Source organism: Protomyctophum parallelum, assembly GCF_964188405.1.
Source record: "Protomyctophum parallelum genome assembly, chromosome: 16".
NCBI lineage: Eukaryota > Metazoa > Chordata > Actinopteri > Myctophiformes > Myctophidae > Protomyctophum > Protomyctophum parallelum.
In genome coordinates, this window is record NC_139711.1 from 39,849,718 (window position 1) to 39,868,306 (window position 18,589).

The window sequence follows — 18,589 nt, forward strand, 5'->3', positions numbered from 1 at the left end:
AAAATGTAGGTTAGAAAAATATATATTTCGGGTGCATGGGACCCCCCTCTTTCCTACCAGACTAGCAAACATGCCAGCACTGACATTCTGGCTGAAAGAGGTGTGTCGAAGCTGCACCTTACAGTCCCCTCTTGAGGTTGATATAGTCCCAAACTCCCAATGCCAATGCAACTGTCTTTTTCCTTTTGATGAATTCTCCCTGGAGAAAGAATCCATGTAGTATGACACAGTGATTATGAATGAGATTTCGTATCAAGGACCTTGAAGGCTCTTTTGAAGAGCTGTTTTATAGGTTTGACAACTCAGAGGGTCTCTCTTCACTGAAAGCATTTTCCATTTTCAAAATAAAAGCACTCCACAAGTTCCGCTTAATTTCTTTGCCCATGAATGCATAGAGAAACGGGTTCAGGCAACTGTTTGCGTGTACAAGAGTCACTGATATCATTGCCAAAAATGCATTGTGAAAGTGGTTAATCTCTAGTAAAACCGAAATGTGGTAGGGAAACCAACAGATGACAAATGTGACTATCAGGGCAGTCATGATTTTGAAGGGCATGGCAGACCTGGCCATGCTGTTGTTCTTCATCCTTACAATGATAATAGAATAACACACAGTGATGATCACCAGAGGAAACACAAAGCCTAGAACAAAGCGAAAGACAGGGACACTTGTAGAGCTGAAGACTGACATTTCAAAATTGTTGTAGCAGTGAATAACCTGATCATCTTCTATTGTGTCACGAACCACTAACGAGGGAATGCTCAGCAGCATAGAGAAGAGCCAGGCAATCACAACGGCGACTGCTGCCCGTTTCACCGTGCGATTGTTTCGGGCCCAAAACGGATGCACAACAGACACACAACGGTCAACACTGATGATTAGCATCAGGAAGATGCTGCTGAACATGTTGAGAAACAAAATAAAGGAGGTGAACTTGCACATGAATAGTCCAAAGTTCCAAGATCCTGTTGCTTGTAGATTGATGTTGAAAGGCAGCGTTGCACAGAAGATGAAGTCGGAGAGGGCCAGGCTGAGGTACCACGTTGCTGGGACTGTCCTCTTCTTCATCCTGAAGCCGATAACCCAGATGACCAGGCCATTCCCCAAAAGCCCTAGCAGGACGATGATCACATTTACCACAACCAGGATGACACACTCTGCTTGCTCACTGCACAATGGTGGTGTTTGGATTGTGGAGTAATTTTCGAGGGACTTGTAATCATCATAATCAATGGTAGTATCAAGCGTAGGAAACGGAGTCGGTGATGGCATGGATGTCATGGTGCTCTCCTAAAGTAAAGGAAATACATTGATACAAGTTACGTTTATTTTGGCCATGCTGCATTTAGGAGTGTAAATACATTGGTAGTTTTTACTACTAAAGGTACTAAAGGTTCATACTTGCTTGCTTGATCTTATCACATATAATACTGCTTTACAACTCAGAAACAAGGGTATTAAGCAAAAAAAGTTAATGAGAACATAAAATGGAAAGTCTGAAAGTACAATCAAGAGTAGATAGGCGTGTAGCAGAAAGCATGAGAGCATACCAAGACAAGGAAATTCCTTTAAACTGTCAATATACTGTACTCGCTGTATCTGAGATAAGATAAGAAAAATAATGTGCAATTAGGTTTACACTCACCTCATACAAGACCACATGCTGAGAACAGATCTGTTATGGTATGCAGTAGGATTGAAGTCACCTAATATCTTTTGTACTTTTTGGATTTTTGTAAACTGTAAAACTGAATTTATCTGTCAAATTTAAGGAAGAGATTATGCTTGAATGCGGTGAATGATTAAACTACTCCATCAGCTCCTTATAAGCACCTCTGAAGCAGCTGCTCCTTTCTATGGACAGCCATCTTAACTCCAGGTCTCAGTCTCATCCAAACTGATACAAAAATAAACTTAAATACAAATACCTGTTATAGAACAAGTTGGACCTTGACAAAGATAACTTGATGGATGTACTCAGTCCGTAACTTTATCACAAAACTTGCAATAAACAGTAATTTAACCGGTTGTGTGTAGTCCTGTTTGTAGAATGTATAGTACTGAAAATAAATGGTGCACATACTATATGTGGATTGAGGGGTGTAATAATTAATTGATCTAATAAAAATGATAAAAAAAAGAATCGATACTTAATTTTTGGTCAGAATCCGAGTCAAACTTTAAATGTTCTCTCATTTTCAAAATATAATTATCCGTTTGTTTTAGAACACAGCAAAAAAAGGTTAATGAGGCTCTTAATGAGATGACATAATGGGGAAAAGAAGAAAGAGTGCAATCAAGAAGTGCATAGGGAAGGCCTGAGAGCATAAAACTAAACAAAACTTCATACTACTTAGTTTGAACATTTGTTGGAGAAATAATGTCAAGTAAGTTCACTCACCTCACACAAGTCCACCTACTGGGTATTATATCCAATAGTAAAAGTCCACTATCTTTTTTTACAGTCAATGTTTGTGGCCTGATGAGCGAGAAGAAAATGAGACACTAATTCTTGCTGCATTCAATAGTTTCGTCAAACACTTCACTCTGAATTAAACTCAATATGTGTAGGTATAGTACTTTTTACCCCATAAAGCATGACACCACAGCAATGGGTCATCTCATCGTAACATACATTGCCAATTCAAGAAGTCATTTTTTAGAAGAGGAAGTTGTGGTATCTAGGCTGTTGATACTCTGATGAAATCTTTGCCCCCCATTTGGGTGGGGGGGGGGGGACGTCGCAACAACATTTCACTGCTTGTGCCATAAGTTGGTGACAAATAAAACCTCTTAGTGATGATCGTCACTTTTTTTTATCTTCGAGAGAGATAAAAATAGTTGCCGTGTGAGGTTTAGCACAGAATGCTCACCAATCCCACCACCACAACGCCATCGAAATCACACTCTGCAGGTTTACAATATTTCTACTGTTATTTCAAGTGTCCAAGACAAGGAGTGGTTTGAAGAGAGATTGCTGTTTGGTTACTATACCTCATGGGTGTCTTAGCCCCAAAACACACAGAGCGGCACCACCATGGGCCAGGTGGAGCCTGCAGAACCATTGCGGCTCGAGAATCCACCACTCCTGAATGAAGTGCATGGTGCTGGGAGTCATGGTGCAACGCACAGGTGCTGGACCTAGTGAGAGCAGGAGTGGACCTGGTGAGACATAGGAGGGGCCCGGACATTTGTCCATGCAATGTATTTTTGATTTATTCATATTTTCACTTATTTTAACCCCAAAAATCACATACCCTACCTTTAACATACTTGCATAAATTAACATACACAATACAGTGCCACATTGAAGAAGATCCCCCAAGGCTTGGCAGAGCAGCCACGTTTACATAATGTTAGGGTGGTAAAATAAAAGACAAAACAAACACACGTCACCTTCACCTGAAGGCAAAATCATAGCAACAGTTATTTTAACTTGCAATCAGAGCCGATACATTTAAACTGTGGCCATAGCATTTTAACAAGAGTAAAAGTCGTCTTCCTCAGAGACATGAACAAAGAAACCACCTGGACACAGCAAATTCCTGACATTACTCAGCCTGAGTGACTCAGGTCACCATAGTGATAGTTAACCCACATGACCTTTGCTTTCTAATTATCTAGACAAGTCAAGACTGCTTAGTTTAAGATGCAAGATGGAAACCTTATCTTCATAAATGCTCATGTTACTTAGACAATGGCACCATTTATATGTTTGTCTGTCTCGTTGGTGGGCTAATTCAAAAATAGCAAATAGCCTGAAATGTTTGACATAGATTGAATTTATGTTCACGTTTGGCATCGCCGCCCGTCAGAGAATTACAAGTACCACACAAAACACTTCAGGCAGTTTAAGGCACTTTAATGTCAGAAAAGATTCACCTGAGACCACATATTCATCTCTCTCTGCACATGAATATACAAAATAATATGCATACCAACACTTTGTGCACAAACTCACATATATACACACAGAGCATGAGAATGTGGCCCTCGTTACACCTGGGTATTAACACCTGCCCTCGTTCACTAGAGGACAGGTCAACTGCACACACAGACGGTAAAATGCCTCCCTCCCCTCTCAATAGGTTTTAGTTGAGCTGCAAATATGAAACCAATGAACAGTATTAAGAGCTTGTTACTAAATAAGGTCCAGGTTCTTTTTTCCATTTCCTGAAAAGTAACGGATTTGGACATACCGTTCAAGGTTAATTTCCAGACGACAGCGACGATATACAGAAAAAACGGCTCCATACAAATGAATGTCCTACTTAATCACACTACAGCGTCACGCAAAAAGTAGCCGATATACAAGCTCGTAGATCTGCTACTTTTGCCATTTTAAAAATTTGAACCCTGAAAAGCAACAGTTTGGGACACCCGACAAGAGGCGATGAACTACTATAGCTTATGTCCTGCTGGTTTTGAAACCCGTTTAGAATGATAATATGACAGACAGGACTTGAGGGAAATAACCCCCCCCCCACCAGAGGGCGCTGTAGCCGTTCAAGTATGCACACTTCTAGGTTACACCTGGTCGAAGATGCATTTTGTTTGTGGCATGGAGTTCAAACGTCTAACTCACATAATATGAACCAAGGAAGCTCTTAGAAGGAAGTGAAGTGGTCACGTGACTGGGCTGCGCCATGACACTTTCATGGACACTTTCACGGGAGCCAAACTCACACCAGTAGTGCAATGAATACATGTGAATACAGTGAATGGAGCCGGCTGGACCAGCTCATAACAAACATTATACATGAACAATTGCGAGCTTTGTCATATAATTGGTTCAGGAATATGACAGAAGACATAAGTGATATCACACGTTTTTTCCGAGTGGTTGTTTTTCGACCTAATAACTATTTATTTTTATTGAGGTATTTATAGAAGAGCACATAGTAAGTTTTCTGCCTGGGCTGCTCTCTGCTCTTTGAAAAAATAAATCACATTAAGTAGTATGCACATCAAAAAATAAGACAGCCTAAAATAACGTGTTATATATATTATTTTATTTTCCAGAAGCGATCACTTTACAAAAGGTCTCAGTCATTCATAAATAATGTTTGTTCATGAGCTGGTCACTGAGCTCTCATCGACTCCAGTGCATTCTGCCGAACTTCCGGGTGTAGTTTGGCTCCCGTGAAAGTGTCCATGAAAGTGTCATGGCGCAGCCCAGTCACGTGACCACTTCACTTCCTTCTAAGAGCTTCCTTGAATATGAACAGGAAGTACAGATATATAACCAGGAAGTGTAGCCAAAAAGAAAAAGTATGACGATCAACACAAGATTGCAACTTAAGTCAAAACATATTGAACTCAGTCTTTTTAAGGATGCAAATAGGGCAAAAGAACTGAAATAGAAATCTTAAATGAGAATAATATATGCCCAGGATTGGGCAATATGGACAATTATACAACAGGTAGGCTCTACCCGTGCTTAAACTAGCATGGTAGAACATCTAGCCCTGGACTATTCAAATCACTCTGCAGTCCACACCAGATCAGACCATAATATGGCACAGCTGCACCACCAGTTAGATATGATTACCTTTAAATCCCGGGGCCCCCTAGTTACACTGTAAAATCCTCAGTGTTTACTATATCTCTGAGAGTGACAGAGCCGTCAAAGAGTACATTTGGACCACTGGTGATCCCCGGACCAGACGCTGAGAAACAGTAATGTACAGGAATAGCAGGTGCAAAGTGGGCCATACAGAGCACAGAGTCATTACCTTTCAACCATGAGTCATTATTACTGATGGAGAAAGGGAGAAGGTTTTATGAAGTGCCAACAATGAGGTTCTAAGAAATGCCACTTCAGCGAGTACTGGAGAAAGAGTGAAAGCAGGGGTGTTGCGTTTTAAAAACATGATATTTTGTCTGTCAAAAAGTGCTAAATCAATTCGAATTCATTTGAAGAAAAAAAGCGGGGAGGGATATATATTTTTATTCGTTTCAGAAAAAGACTAAAACTAAATTGACGGCATCAGTATCAGCATTAACGCACCACTCTAAATCAGTTTTAAGGGCAATAACATTAACATTTATTCGCAGTTGATGTAGTTTAACAAGTTCGACACAGCAGCAGTATGTACAGATGCTGTGTTAATGAACATTTACGCCAAATTTAAATCCATGGCGACACCGTCGTCTCACAATACTCTCAGCATTCATTCATACATTAATGTGAATTTAAGACAATTTAAGAAGGTTTGAGGACCTGCGGACACTTATCAGCTGAATAATGCACACATTTACCAACGTCAAACGACGGGCCCCAGTGTGTACAGAAATACCAATCACCCGCAAGTAAACAAAATGATCTCCTATGTTGACAAAACTGAAATTGAACCCCCCCCCCCAATATTAGCAATAAATAATTGCTAATAAGCTAACAGGAAATAAATTGGCACTTCTCTATACCTGCTGAATTCAAAGTGATCTGGCATAGATGCAGTTATGCTTCTTGCTGTTGCTTCATGGTGCAATCAATCAATCAATCATTGGCTCTTTTTGACTACAAAACATAACCCAGAACCTTCCATGACCACGAAACAGTGAAGTTCTGTGACGTTTACATTTCTAATATAACCACAGCCCCCCCTTGAAGGCGGGCTCTTATAAAAGAAAACGGATAAAAATAATTAAAAAAAGAAACTAATAATTGCAGAAAGGTACGAGCTTGTAGATCTGCAATTTTAGAAACAATTTTAAGTTCTGGCCTGGTTACCTCCTGAGCAGCAGACCCCAAATTAGGGGAGGAGAACCTCAAGTGAAACGGAGCCGTACCGCATGGAAACAGAACCCAGAACCTGTTGTTGTACACGTTGTGGTGACACGACGCGGCCCACTTGGTCGTCGGAGTCGAAAAGGGGCCATTGGAGCTTGTTGGGGAAATGGGCCGAGCGCCGAGCTACCGTTGGTTCAGACGTTGAGGAGAGCATCGTAGGTCGTGAAGGCACTTGGGGAGAACCACCCGTAGAGATGTCGACACTTTCCTCAGACCGGGACGACGGCTGCATGGCTGCTGGACGAGTCTAACTCATCAGGAAGCTTCGACACACAAAACAAAACGCTCAATGGAAAAACCACAGCACGACTTCATCCAATCCTAGATATAACCAATTAAATAAGATATGTCCGATATTGTGTCTCATAATTCATCATACATACAAATACATACAAGACCAATTTATGCTTCGAGCACAACGAAAGATTCATAACACTTCCGGGGTCATTGTTACACCTACTGTACAGTACCCAGGGCGGCTCCAGTTGCACCACCTGACACTAAGTTCAAACTTAGCCTAGTTATTAAGCTATAACTAGGCTACCCTTTTTAAGTTGCTTTATTCAATATTATAAGTATTAATTTTAGGTAACGCCCCTTCTATCCAAAAGAAGCCCATTCGGCATCAAACTCCACATTAGACTCATACCTGTAGGGGTATCCGTGGTACTTTGCTCTGAAAATGGACAAGAGCCAACTGAAGAAAAGCATCACCAGACCAATACCTGCAACACACATTACTGATGCACACACACACACACACACACACACACACTTAGGAAACTCGACAATACATGTTTCAGGATACAAATCACACCATCGCCATATTATGTGGCGATGGCATTTACAACACAAACTAGGTTGCAATGTTTTGCCTAGAATCTGTATTTAATCACTTTAAACTAATACAAGAATATATACATATTTTAATTATATTGTTAAAAGATGTGTGTGTGTGTGTTGGTTGACATACTCTTCCTCTTCCCGATATCCAGGTCGGAGGTGGCAGCCTCACACAGCAGCACTATTCCCATGGTAACGGCAGCATCTGACACCCAGGGTCAAAGGTCAAACCTTATAAAGTCAGAGTCATTTCCATGAACACTTGTGACCCACCTTGACAAACACTAAGTCATTGGAATTAGTTTTTTCATGTCATATGAAATAAAAATAAATGCTGTTTTTCTCCAGCTGGAGGCAGACCCTCAGTCCCCTCAGTCACATACCATCGACTATAGCTACAAGATGAATGAATGATTGTCTTCTTTTAGGTGCGGAAAAAGAGCTGGTTGTAGCCGGTTGTGAATTACATACGTACTTTACTGACAATTTAGGTATTTAGCATTTAATCTAGAGAGATTTACAGTAAGCGAGAACAACACATGGTAATACATCAAATACGGGTACAGGCTTTAGTTCCGACATAACTATTGATCCGAAACCTCAATCCCTAACCTAACCATAACCGCAGGCACAGGAGCAGCGCATGTCGGACCATCGCATGTCCCCGCGCTTCGGACCTTTGGTGTGTCGGAAAAGCGTGAGCACACCTAGAAGTTGTCATCAAGGATCATAAGTAAGCTAAGAACCTAGCATCCGACTAACCGTAGAATATCTGAAGCTATGAGTATACACTAGTATAGACTATAGAGTGCTATGTCTACATAAACAACTAAATTACATAAATTAACTTTTGCATATGCCTACGGTCGTCGAGGCTAGTGCAAGTGCTACGGCACGTGCAACAACCGGTATTGTGATTGTACGACCTACAGGAGTTATATAAGCCAAAACGTGATTCGGGCTGTTATAACGCCACCAAGTGTCCGATTTGAAAACATGCGAAAACATGAGTCCTCGGCCTGGCGGAGACAACAAAGACTTAAATAAGATTAAGGTAGTGGTGAAGGATACTGAAGACCAGAACGATGTGTGTCTCTGCTACGAACTGAGCCTGACTGCTGCCATGGATGTAACTCTGAAAACACAAAGGATCAAATAAACATCGCTCTTTTCTATCAGTGGTGGGAAAAAGAATACTCACATTCTTTCACATTCAAAGTATCAATACTTTGTGACACGTTGTAAACTTGTAGATCTGCTATTTCAGCTTTTTTTTAATTACCCATTTTGGGTGGGAACCCCTTTTGGTATTTTAAGCATTATGTTATACTTTAGCAATTGAAAAATAGCAGATCTACAGGCACCGAGTGCCGTGCTATTTTTGAAAAATCGTGAAAATGTGCCTCAAATCTTTGAATATATATTCTTTCACAGTTTCAGTATTTAACTCAAATCTTTGCTTCTGGGGGGTCCCTGGAACAACATATTTTCAGATGGGGGTCGGCGGCATATTACATATAATATTTGGGGTCCTTGACATGACATACATATTTAAATTTCGATGTCAGGCCTAAATGGGTTAATGTATGAACATTTTTCAACATGGAAACGATGACAAACTACAGTAATTGCGATTAGACGATCATGTAGGCCTGTACAGCCACCTAGCAGCAGCTTACCACTTGTCCAGTGTTGGGGTTCTTGTGTGCATAGGGTGGTCCCCTGATGTGGTTCCACATCTGCCCCGAGGTCATGATTAGGCAGAAGCACTGCAATGTGACACACACACACACTCTTCCAAATAAGGCACTGGTTTCCAAACAGTGGGTCTCTGGACCCATTTGTGGGTCGCGGACACATTTTTGCATGCGTCCCTTTATTTTTTGTTTCCTACATTTGGTTTTTAATTATTATTTTAAAAAAAAGAAGGCAAAAGTCATGAATTAAAAACTAAATTCAATATTTTTTTCAGGATTTCATGAATAAATAAAATAAAAATCAAATACATTCTATAAAAACGTGTGTACCGGATATTCAGTGAAGGACACTTTTGAGGCAACAACTGTAACGGAACGCAATAGGGTTTATATACCTATGCTGATGGGCATAACCACTGAAACCTATAAAATTGTGTGAAATTTATTTAATTTAACACAGTGCATGTGACTGCCATCTACTGGTGAAATGGGTCCAGTGCAGTCAAATAAGGCAAACGTCAGACTCATTACTGGATATTTATGGGTGTGATCTGTCATCTGTGATGCACATTTGAGTTTGACTTTATTTTCAATAAAATGTGCTCTATAAAAGTTGCCTGGCAGATTTATTTAGTCGTGCTGTCCAACGATTCACATCTTTAACGGAGGCAAAAAAGAGAAGCATTCTTTCTGTCAAGGCAGCTGACACGGAACGAAGGCACACATGTAGGCACAAACAATGCGTTCACTTGGACAGCACAGAAGTAGTATTTAGATTTAGGTTGACATGGTTCTGTTACAAATTGAGATTATATACAGGTCTCAGAGGGTGTGCTTAGGCATTTAATGGGTTACCTGGTTGTTGTTTGCATCGACAGGGGAGGATGTCGCACTGTCGGACAGTATAAATGTGACACTTTGCCTTGTTTACAACATTTTCAACGCTGACGAAGGCCCTTGGCCGAAACGCGTTCGTTGTGGTGCTGCTTGCAGCTTGCCTTTCCCTTGTAAAGATGAAACAATAAAGTGCCTTAAAGGACTCCGTGAGTGCTGGTATTCTCCTTCTTCTAAAGTGTTTCCTGACCGTGCACCCTGTAAAATGTTCCAAGAGACAGTGGAGTTGTGCGTGCTTCCCTCTTTTCAAAATGTGCTTAGGCATGTCACGGGTCTTTTCGCTGTTTTTGAAAGACACTGCTGTGCGCCAAATTAACGCTTACATTTGTGCTTCTCGATTATTTGAATACTAAAAAAGTGTGTTGTGTGAGTGAGTGTGTGTGTGTGTGTATTACCAGTGCAGCGAAGGCCCAGACATTCTTGTTGAAAAGGAACTCTAGGTTGTGACGTCGAAGATAGGCCAGTCCACCAATCACAGCCAAGAGGAAGCCCAAGAGAAGGGGTCCCGCGTAGTTGGGAGGACGAATCACACGGATCTACACACACACACACACACACACAGTTATTTTCACTAGTTGTAAAATGTTGACATTTCTTGAAACTTTTTGTCTATGACATGGACAAAATGAGGATCGATTACGCTTGCTTTGTACCATAGACTGTAAATAAATATGGACAAAGCGTTCTCCGGGTCTGACATGGACGTAAGATGAAGCCTGTCAGTAAATCTTTCTAGATCAGTTTGAGCCCAGCCATTGGCTGGCCCAGACAACGAGGCGGGACTTCCCCCCCCTTCTTCTTCGTTGGTTTTTATTTTGACTTGAGCGGGGGGTGGTCCCGTTCATAGACTGCAACAGTAGCCACGCCCCTCAGAACATACTCGACTTTATGGTAATTATTTTAATAAATGGGACCATAATTTTCCAAAAAGAATATTATGACATGAGAAATGAGACTTTAAACTAGTGACTGGAAGCAGAAAGTATTCATGACCATGTTTATTAAGGTAATACAGTCTAGGACTCAAGTGGGGCCCAAATACATGGACCTCTATGGAGCTATGGGTTTTTTTGGGCCCAATGACAGCGCCACAACAGGCCATTATATGAACTTTCAGGAAGTCAGGATTTCCTACTGGCTTCAGACACTATTGGCTTCACTGCCCCCCTGCTTCGTACTTACGTGTATGTCCATCCTGTCTGCCACCCATCTGGCCAGCTGCTCAGCTGCAAAGCCCCTGAGCTGCAGCTCAAAGGTATCCGCTCTGCGAGGTTTCCCCTTGGCTGGGAAATGCAGGAATGTTGGGGCAGAGTTCATGTTCAGCTGGAAGAGAAAGATTGATTGCATTACATTACATGTAACATAATGAATATTTTTTAATTTTCAGATTGCCTATATAAGGCCTCGTAATCAGAAATCTGAAGTCTAAATCCTGACAGTTTTCTGTCAGGATTTGCGCCACATTTTCACGATTTTTCAAAAATAGCAGACCTACTTCTGCTATTTTTCAATAGCTAAATTATAACATAATGCTTAAAACACCAAAAAGGGTTCCCGCCCAAAATGGATTAAATATACTAAGAAATTACTGACAAGTCTGACATATTTAATAATGTTACACAAAATAAACGTGACGCATTGTAAGCTTGTAGAACTGCTATTTCGGCTTTTAAATGTTTTATTTCGACGGTTATGATGATTACGCCAAAAATAATTGCGATTATCTCAAATAATTGTGATTAGCCAATTATCTTCATCATCAAAAATATTTCCAAGGCATCGGAAACTGATGGAACAATAAAATCAGAAGCTCACCATCTGAAAGACGTCAGAGCCCTCGTCAAAGTCCACCGTCGCAAAGAAGACTTTGTTGGTGAAGGCAGAGGAGTAACGCCAGGAATTCGCCAGCACCTGAAACTCTTCATCAGCTTGTCTGAAATATAAAGAATAGACTTAATGGTACTACAATACCAAACCTTAGTACTCATCGTGTTTGTGATGTGGTCTCTGGCATTATAGTCAGATGACTTGAACATTCATTGAATATCATCTTAGCCCGTAGCACTTGCACTAGCCCCGGCAACCTTACAGGCGTATGCAAAGGCTAAACTTATGTAATTTAGATAGCATATTATGTAGACCAGTCGTTCCCAAAGTGGGGTCCGGGGACCCCCAGGGGTACATGAGGGAGTTCCAGGGGGGACCCAGCTAAATCATCATTTGGAATCAAATGGACCCTTATGGGTCTGTAACTCTGAGTGTACAAATGGAACCAAATGGACACTAACGGGTCCATTTGGTTCCATTTGTACACTCCAAGAGTTAAATTAACATTGATTTTACAATGTAAATTGGGGTCTCAGAGATAGAAATCCCATTAAATGGTACAGATATTCTACTGTTAGAAGGATGTTAGGGTGCTAGCCACTAAAAAAAAGGAAGCAACGACTCCCTGACACCCCTTCTTAACTGTCTCAATGACATTAAGGACTGGATGGCTCTCAACTTCCTCAGTGTAAATGAAAGTCGTTGGGGCCTAGTGGCCCCGGTGTTGTAACCCACCGACCTTGGTCCCCTGCAGCCTTATGCCAAACCTGTTGTCTCTAACCTTGGGGTCAAATTGGATAATGCACTAAAACTGGACAAACAGGTAAACGCTGTGGTTAGTTCCAGCTTTGATCACCTGAGGCTGCTTGCCAAAGTCTGTGCTTTCTTTTAACGATTTTGAACGTGTCATTCACGCTTTTATCTCCACTCGTTTAGACTACTGCAATGCACTGTATGTTGGTTTAAACCAGTCTTCCATGGCACGTCTACAACTGGTCCAAAATTCTCCTAACTGGAACCCGGAGGCGTGACCATATTACACCTGTTCTGGCCTCCCTTCACTGGCTCCCCGTCCGTTTTAGAGTTGATTTCCAGATTTTATTGTTTGTCTTTAAATCACTGAACGATCTTGCACCGCAGTATATCTTATTGCTATATAAATAAAGTGGATTGGATTGGATAGCTTGCTTATGTTATGAACATTGATAACTATTTATTTCTATGTATTTGATTGATGAATTACCATGTGTTGTTCTTGCTTTACTGTAAATCGCTCTGGATTAAGAGCGTCTGCTAAATGACTAAATTATAATAGCCCTACTGTATTTCTTCCATTTTGTTTGTTGCCACAAGGCAAATATATATATATATAACCAATTTATTTAGTTATTTACACAATTAAAAAAGGAAAACCCACTTTTTTTTGGCTCCAAAGAGAATGAGTAAATTAGAAATTGACCAAAGATAATCAGGACTATGTTTTCTGCCATAATCGAGCAGCCCCAACAGTTATACTGTCAAATTACTTTCAGGCCAAACTTCGGTGGTATTACGTACTTGCAGACGCCACACTGCCTCTGTGGCTGCAGTGCCGTGAACATGATGACCATCGAGTAGTTTCTGGGCGGCGCCTTAACGAAGCGACGGAACTTCTCTCCGTTCATCCTGATGACGGAACGTTTGGACGCCCACTCCATCATCTGACCCACCTTCTCCGACAGCAAAGACTGAGGGTGACAACAAACAAGAGACAAACATTAGAAAAGGTCGAGCTATATATTCATTGCTGTCCGGAAGAAACCACCTAACTCCATTTTTGAGGGGCGCTAGCCCCTCCTACATCCAGCTTTTAGTTACCGGCCACAGTTTGTCTTAAAATTGAAATAAAAAAGCACGTTCGCTCTGAAAGAATATATATTCAAAGATGTGTGCCGCATTTTCACGATTTTTCAAAAATAGCAGACCTACAAGCAGGACTCGACAGTGCGACTAGGTACTCGCATATGCTACAAAAAATAGCACTGTGCGAGTTGTAAATTTCAATTTGTAGCACCGGTGCGACTACAGAATTTGACCGTTCAATCGTGATCAAGACAAGGCTCTGATACAGCAAGTGCACTTTCTATAGTCGCAGTTCTATACCTAAATTTATATTCTGTAGTACGGCGGTGTCGTTCGCCAAAAAGAGCAGATCTTCAAGCTAACAACGTGTCGAGCTCAATGCGGCGTTCATTTAAAGATCTGTCCCCTTTGCTCCCACCGCCCCGCCCCTCCCTGTGTCGCTGCTCTTTCCCCTGTCACTGCTTGCTGTCAGCAGCGGTAGACAGAAAAGAAGACAAACGCAGCGGGATAGCATTAGCACGATAGCACAGATTCAGAAGGAATTGCTTGGACCCCGACACGTTATTTGCAAAGTTTGTTTGTAATGTTCGAAGTTCAAACGTAACTTAATTGTGCTTAACTTGACGGCTGCACACTGTTTCACCTGTGTTTGGTTAACACAGGTGAAACAGTGTGCAGCCGTGCGCACACACACATGGAGAGGACGGATTGATGTTCATCAAAAACAACCCTTGCTTAGCGTTTGCTTACAAAAGCGTGTGCGCAGCGTAAATGATAATACGAATGACCGAACTGGCTGGATTACCGGTATTCATATCAGTCAGTCAGTGGTCATTGTGTGACCTGCATAATGAGCAACAAAAAAAAGGCAAAGATCTGTCTCCCCACCACCTCCTTCCACCACGCCGACTCACCGAGGTTTAGTTTGTCCGACCTCCTTCTGCATAGCAGACTATAGTTTAGAACATCGGACATATCAGCTACAGTAGACTACTGATTTACTGTCTGAACTGAAGCAGTCAAAGCCAAGGAGAATGTTACAATACTAATTCACCATCGAGCAGCCTCTGCACTGAATGTCACACTAACATGATAGAACAGCAGGATAAAAACGGATAGCCTGTCTATCCATCCATGAGCAACAGCTACTATCTATCTATCTACAAAGTATTAGCATAAAACAAATTGATTGTATAGATTATATGAAAACAAACACAATGATATCATGATGAATATCACTATTTTGTGATAATTGCTGAAAAGATAGTTATATATTTTGACATTATTTCCCGCCCCTACCTCATATCACTTCATTAAAGAAAAATCACACCCATGTGAAGTGAGGGGCGCTCTTGTCATCATATATCATCAGAAATCATCTCATACTGGCCAATCAGAATGCCTGTTGCCTGTGATTGGTTAGCTGATTTGCTCGTTTACATATGACATACATTTTTCCTTCAATGGCGTTTAATGTTTAATTTATGTCATATTTAGCAGAATTTTGACGTAATTTCTCTGTTGATTGTCAATGGCTCATTTTGAGATGTGTGGGGATAAAAGCTGTATATATCAAAAACACATAATTTTTCATCGTGCTCCTAAAATAATTTGTGTGCTACTAGATATTTCAACTTAGGAGCACACGAGCTACTTGGAAAAATGCTAAGCGTCGAGCCCTGCCTACAAGCTCGTAGCGCGCCACTCGGTGGTGTGCTATGAGCTTGTAGATCTGCTATTTTTCAATAGCTAAAGTATAACATAATGCTAAGTTAAAACACCAAAAGGGGTTTCCGCCCAGAATGGGTTTTAAACAAACATTAAATTCCCATCGACAATGAATGGAGAGTTTTACGTCATAGTGTCTGAGCAAATAGGCATAGTGTCTATTTTACGTCATGATGATGTACGATGATTTTAATATAGATCAATGCTATTGAACACCTTTTACTCCTGTGTGTTGGTTGGTAGCTATTGCTAAACAGAAACCACCTTGTAGGCTTGTACAGTACATCCGATTACATTTGGTAATGTTAAATAAGTTATTTGTGTTTTGTTCACGGCTTGTTGAAATGCAATGCATTTGTATGTGACTTTAATAATATGGTGCGAAAGTATGGACACCCCTGATGTAGGATTAGGCTCATAGTACTACCAAACCTTGCACTATAATACTATCATGAAATCTGTATAATCCCTTGATGACGGATCTATTCTGACCGTGTACTTAAACACATCTGTGCAAATGCGAGCTGAATACTGATCAAATCAGATGAATTGAAAATGGAGGACCCTGTTGTAAACAAGTATTGAAAACTAAATGAATAGGATGCAACTCTCCAATAACGCTCGGTAGAATCTGCACCTCTGGCACATGAATCCATTTTCTTTGGATCAAATAGTAATCTCAGCAAGGCAGACGGCTTCTCAGTTAAAGTGGGTGACAATATTATCACACAAAGATATTATCACACGAAGATATATAATATTACACCACCAAGATACCCATGTACCTGTCTAAATACTAATGTCAACGAAGTCCACACCCATAACACCAGAGGGAGTTCAACAAACCATGTGCAACCCAGATTCGGCACAAACAAGCCGGGACTATTATTTTCGCTCCTATGACACCAAAATGTGGAACGCCCTACCAACAGTCATTAAGACATGCAAATCCCTTGACTCCTTCAAAACCGCTCTCAAAGGGCACCTACTGACAGCTGCAATTCGAAACTGGCCCCAGTAAAATCTTAATCCCCCACCCACCCCTTTTCCCCTCACTGTATGTTTTTCCCCTTTTTACCTCCTGATGATTTCCTGTTTTTGACTATATAGAAGTGTATATTTGTATGTCTCTAAATGTTATGAATTGAACATGGTGGACCCTATTGTAAACAATGCTTTATGGTGTTATGTCGTCCACAGTTAACAGTTTTGTTGTGCTTGAAATGTACCGTCTGTAATTCTCCAATCTGTTAATAAATACTTCAATGAATCAAAACGTGTGCTTTCTTCCTACCCATTCTACATACTGTGAAATGAAAATGTCAATCAATCTCCAAAAATGACCCCTTGATCCCAATATACTTGTCATTGTGTGTATTATATTGTACATGTATGTATATTACAGTGAGTGCATGGCCATCTGATAGATAAAAAGGGTCTTATTTGTATACAAACTAATGTCCAGTGGTCATATTCTCCTTCTCCTGAACTATGAGCCAGGCCGGGTCATTGATATTGTCACCTTATTCATCATTTTACTCTTAACCTACTGCCTGTTGTTCTCCTTATCATCATAATGTCATGTCATGTCATCCATGTTTATGGTCAAAATATGTTTTCATCGGTCCCATTTAATATCTTGTTGACTCCTTATTCAGTCACCATGTTCCTTATTCAGTCTCCATGGGGTCTGCCTCCAGCTATACAAACTTTCAATACTGTAGGCGCTGTTTTTAACTCAACATGCAGCTGCTGTGTTATCAGTCTAGTTTGACCTTGGCCAGTTGGCCTAGTAACTTGGTACAGGGAAAGAAGTTATCTACAGGTTGCCTCGCAACGCCTGCCTAGGCGCTGCCGCTCTCCAGGCCTCAATGGGCATCAATGACTGAACCAAGGAAGATGACGCCATCCTCATCATCTAGGCGTTGGACTAATGAGGGACAGCCAACACTGGTTTTGTCATCTGACATTGCGGACATAAAACATCTCCAGCCAATGAACATTATATCAACAAATCTGACGGGATCTGCAGTATTTAGCCTGGAACAAATGCTGTGAAGTTTTCAGTTGAGTTCAGCTTCGGGTTCTTTTTGGAATCAACAATTGATTATTCTAAATTATATTGATGTAAATATATTCTGAACCATGTAGCACATTCTCTATGTAAATTTACTTTATACCGACTAAAATAATTGTTAAACCTTAAGCTCTCTTTGAAACTTATTTCATCCTGCCTCCAAATCATTTTTTAAGGTATGTTTCTATTTTTGGTACAGTGATTGTCATTTAAAGGGCTAATCACTCATTTTTAAGGTACAGCACGGTATTTAATTGGTCTCCCAGCTGGGTTATTTGAAGTTATAGATTTACAGTATGTCTTTACAAATTATACAGTCCTTGCTTTCATTATAAAAGATGGATCCCATTTTTTAATATCTATCACCATCAACTATTCCAAATGAGCAAAGGCTGCAAAGCCCAGATAATTCTCACTAAACGTTACTTCCTTGATCTGATGACTTAAAAAAAACAGAAATGGATAGGAAGTTAGATTAACTTATCCTTTGCCCACATAACATTCACCCTTATATTCATTATTAAATGCTACCCAATGCATCATTGCAAAGTGAACGTTGTCGAGAATGAAGACTTTATTATTATCATAATCACGTAACGTTAGCCAACATCCTATGTCGGTTAATGTTTAGTTTAGCTTAGCATCAATGACCACACAAGCCACAACGTAAACTGCACTTGAATTGCTATGAATAACAATAATAACAACACAAATAAATAAATCGTTATTTTAATATCTACCTCTTTATGCACCTTCTTCTGTGCGTCAGAAGGAGGGGCGCCATTGATAACAAACAGCAGAAATAAAGCAAATAAAAGTTTGTGGAACATCTTTTCCAACCACCGCCGTCACACACACAAGCCTAGATGATTTATGCTCCGTCGTAC

The 18,589-nt window shown here is 40.6% G+C and overlaps 2 protein-coding genes across 2 annotated transcripts; both read right to left on the reverse strand.

Moving 5' to 3' along the window:
• Positions 1–286: 286 nt before the first annotated feature.
• On the reverse strand, positions 287–1,282 carry LOC310873788 (chemerin-like receptor 1; the record flags this gene model as incomplete). The annotated part of the gene is made up of 1 exon (XM_083786340.1): positions 287–1,282. One exon carries the CDS (start codon positions 1,280–1,282, stop codon positions 287–289), a length of 996 nt encoding a protein of 331 aa, XP_083642466.1.
• Positions 1,283–3,847: 2,565 nt separating this feature from the next.
• On the reverse strand, positions 3,848–18,572 carry LOC310873590 (dolichyl-diphosphooligosaccharide--protein glycosyltransferase subunit MAGT1-like). Its single transcript, XM_083786094.1, has 10 exons — positions 18,443–18,572; positions 13,613–13,782; positions 12,044–12,161; positions 11,411–11,551; positions 10,624–10,764; positions 9,317–9,406; positions 8,709–8,772; positions 7,768–7,842; positions 7,444–7,534; positions 3,848–7,057 (listed from the first exon to the last, which is right to left on the reverse strand). The coding sequence occupies exons 1-10, from the start codon at positions 18,530–18,532 to the stop codon at positions 7,042–7,044; spliced, it is 996 nt and encodes a 331-aa protein (XP_083642220.1). The 5' UTR covers positions 18,533–18,572; the 3' UTR covers positions 3,848–7,041.
• Between the last annotated feature and the right edge of the window lie 17 nt (positions 18,573–18,589).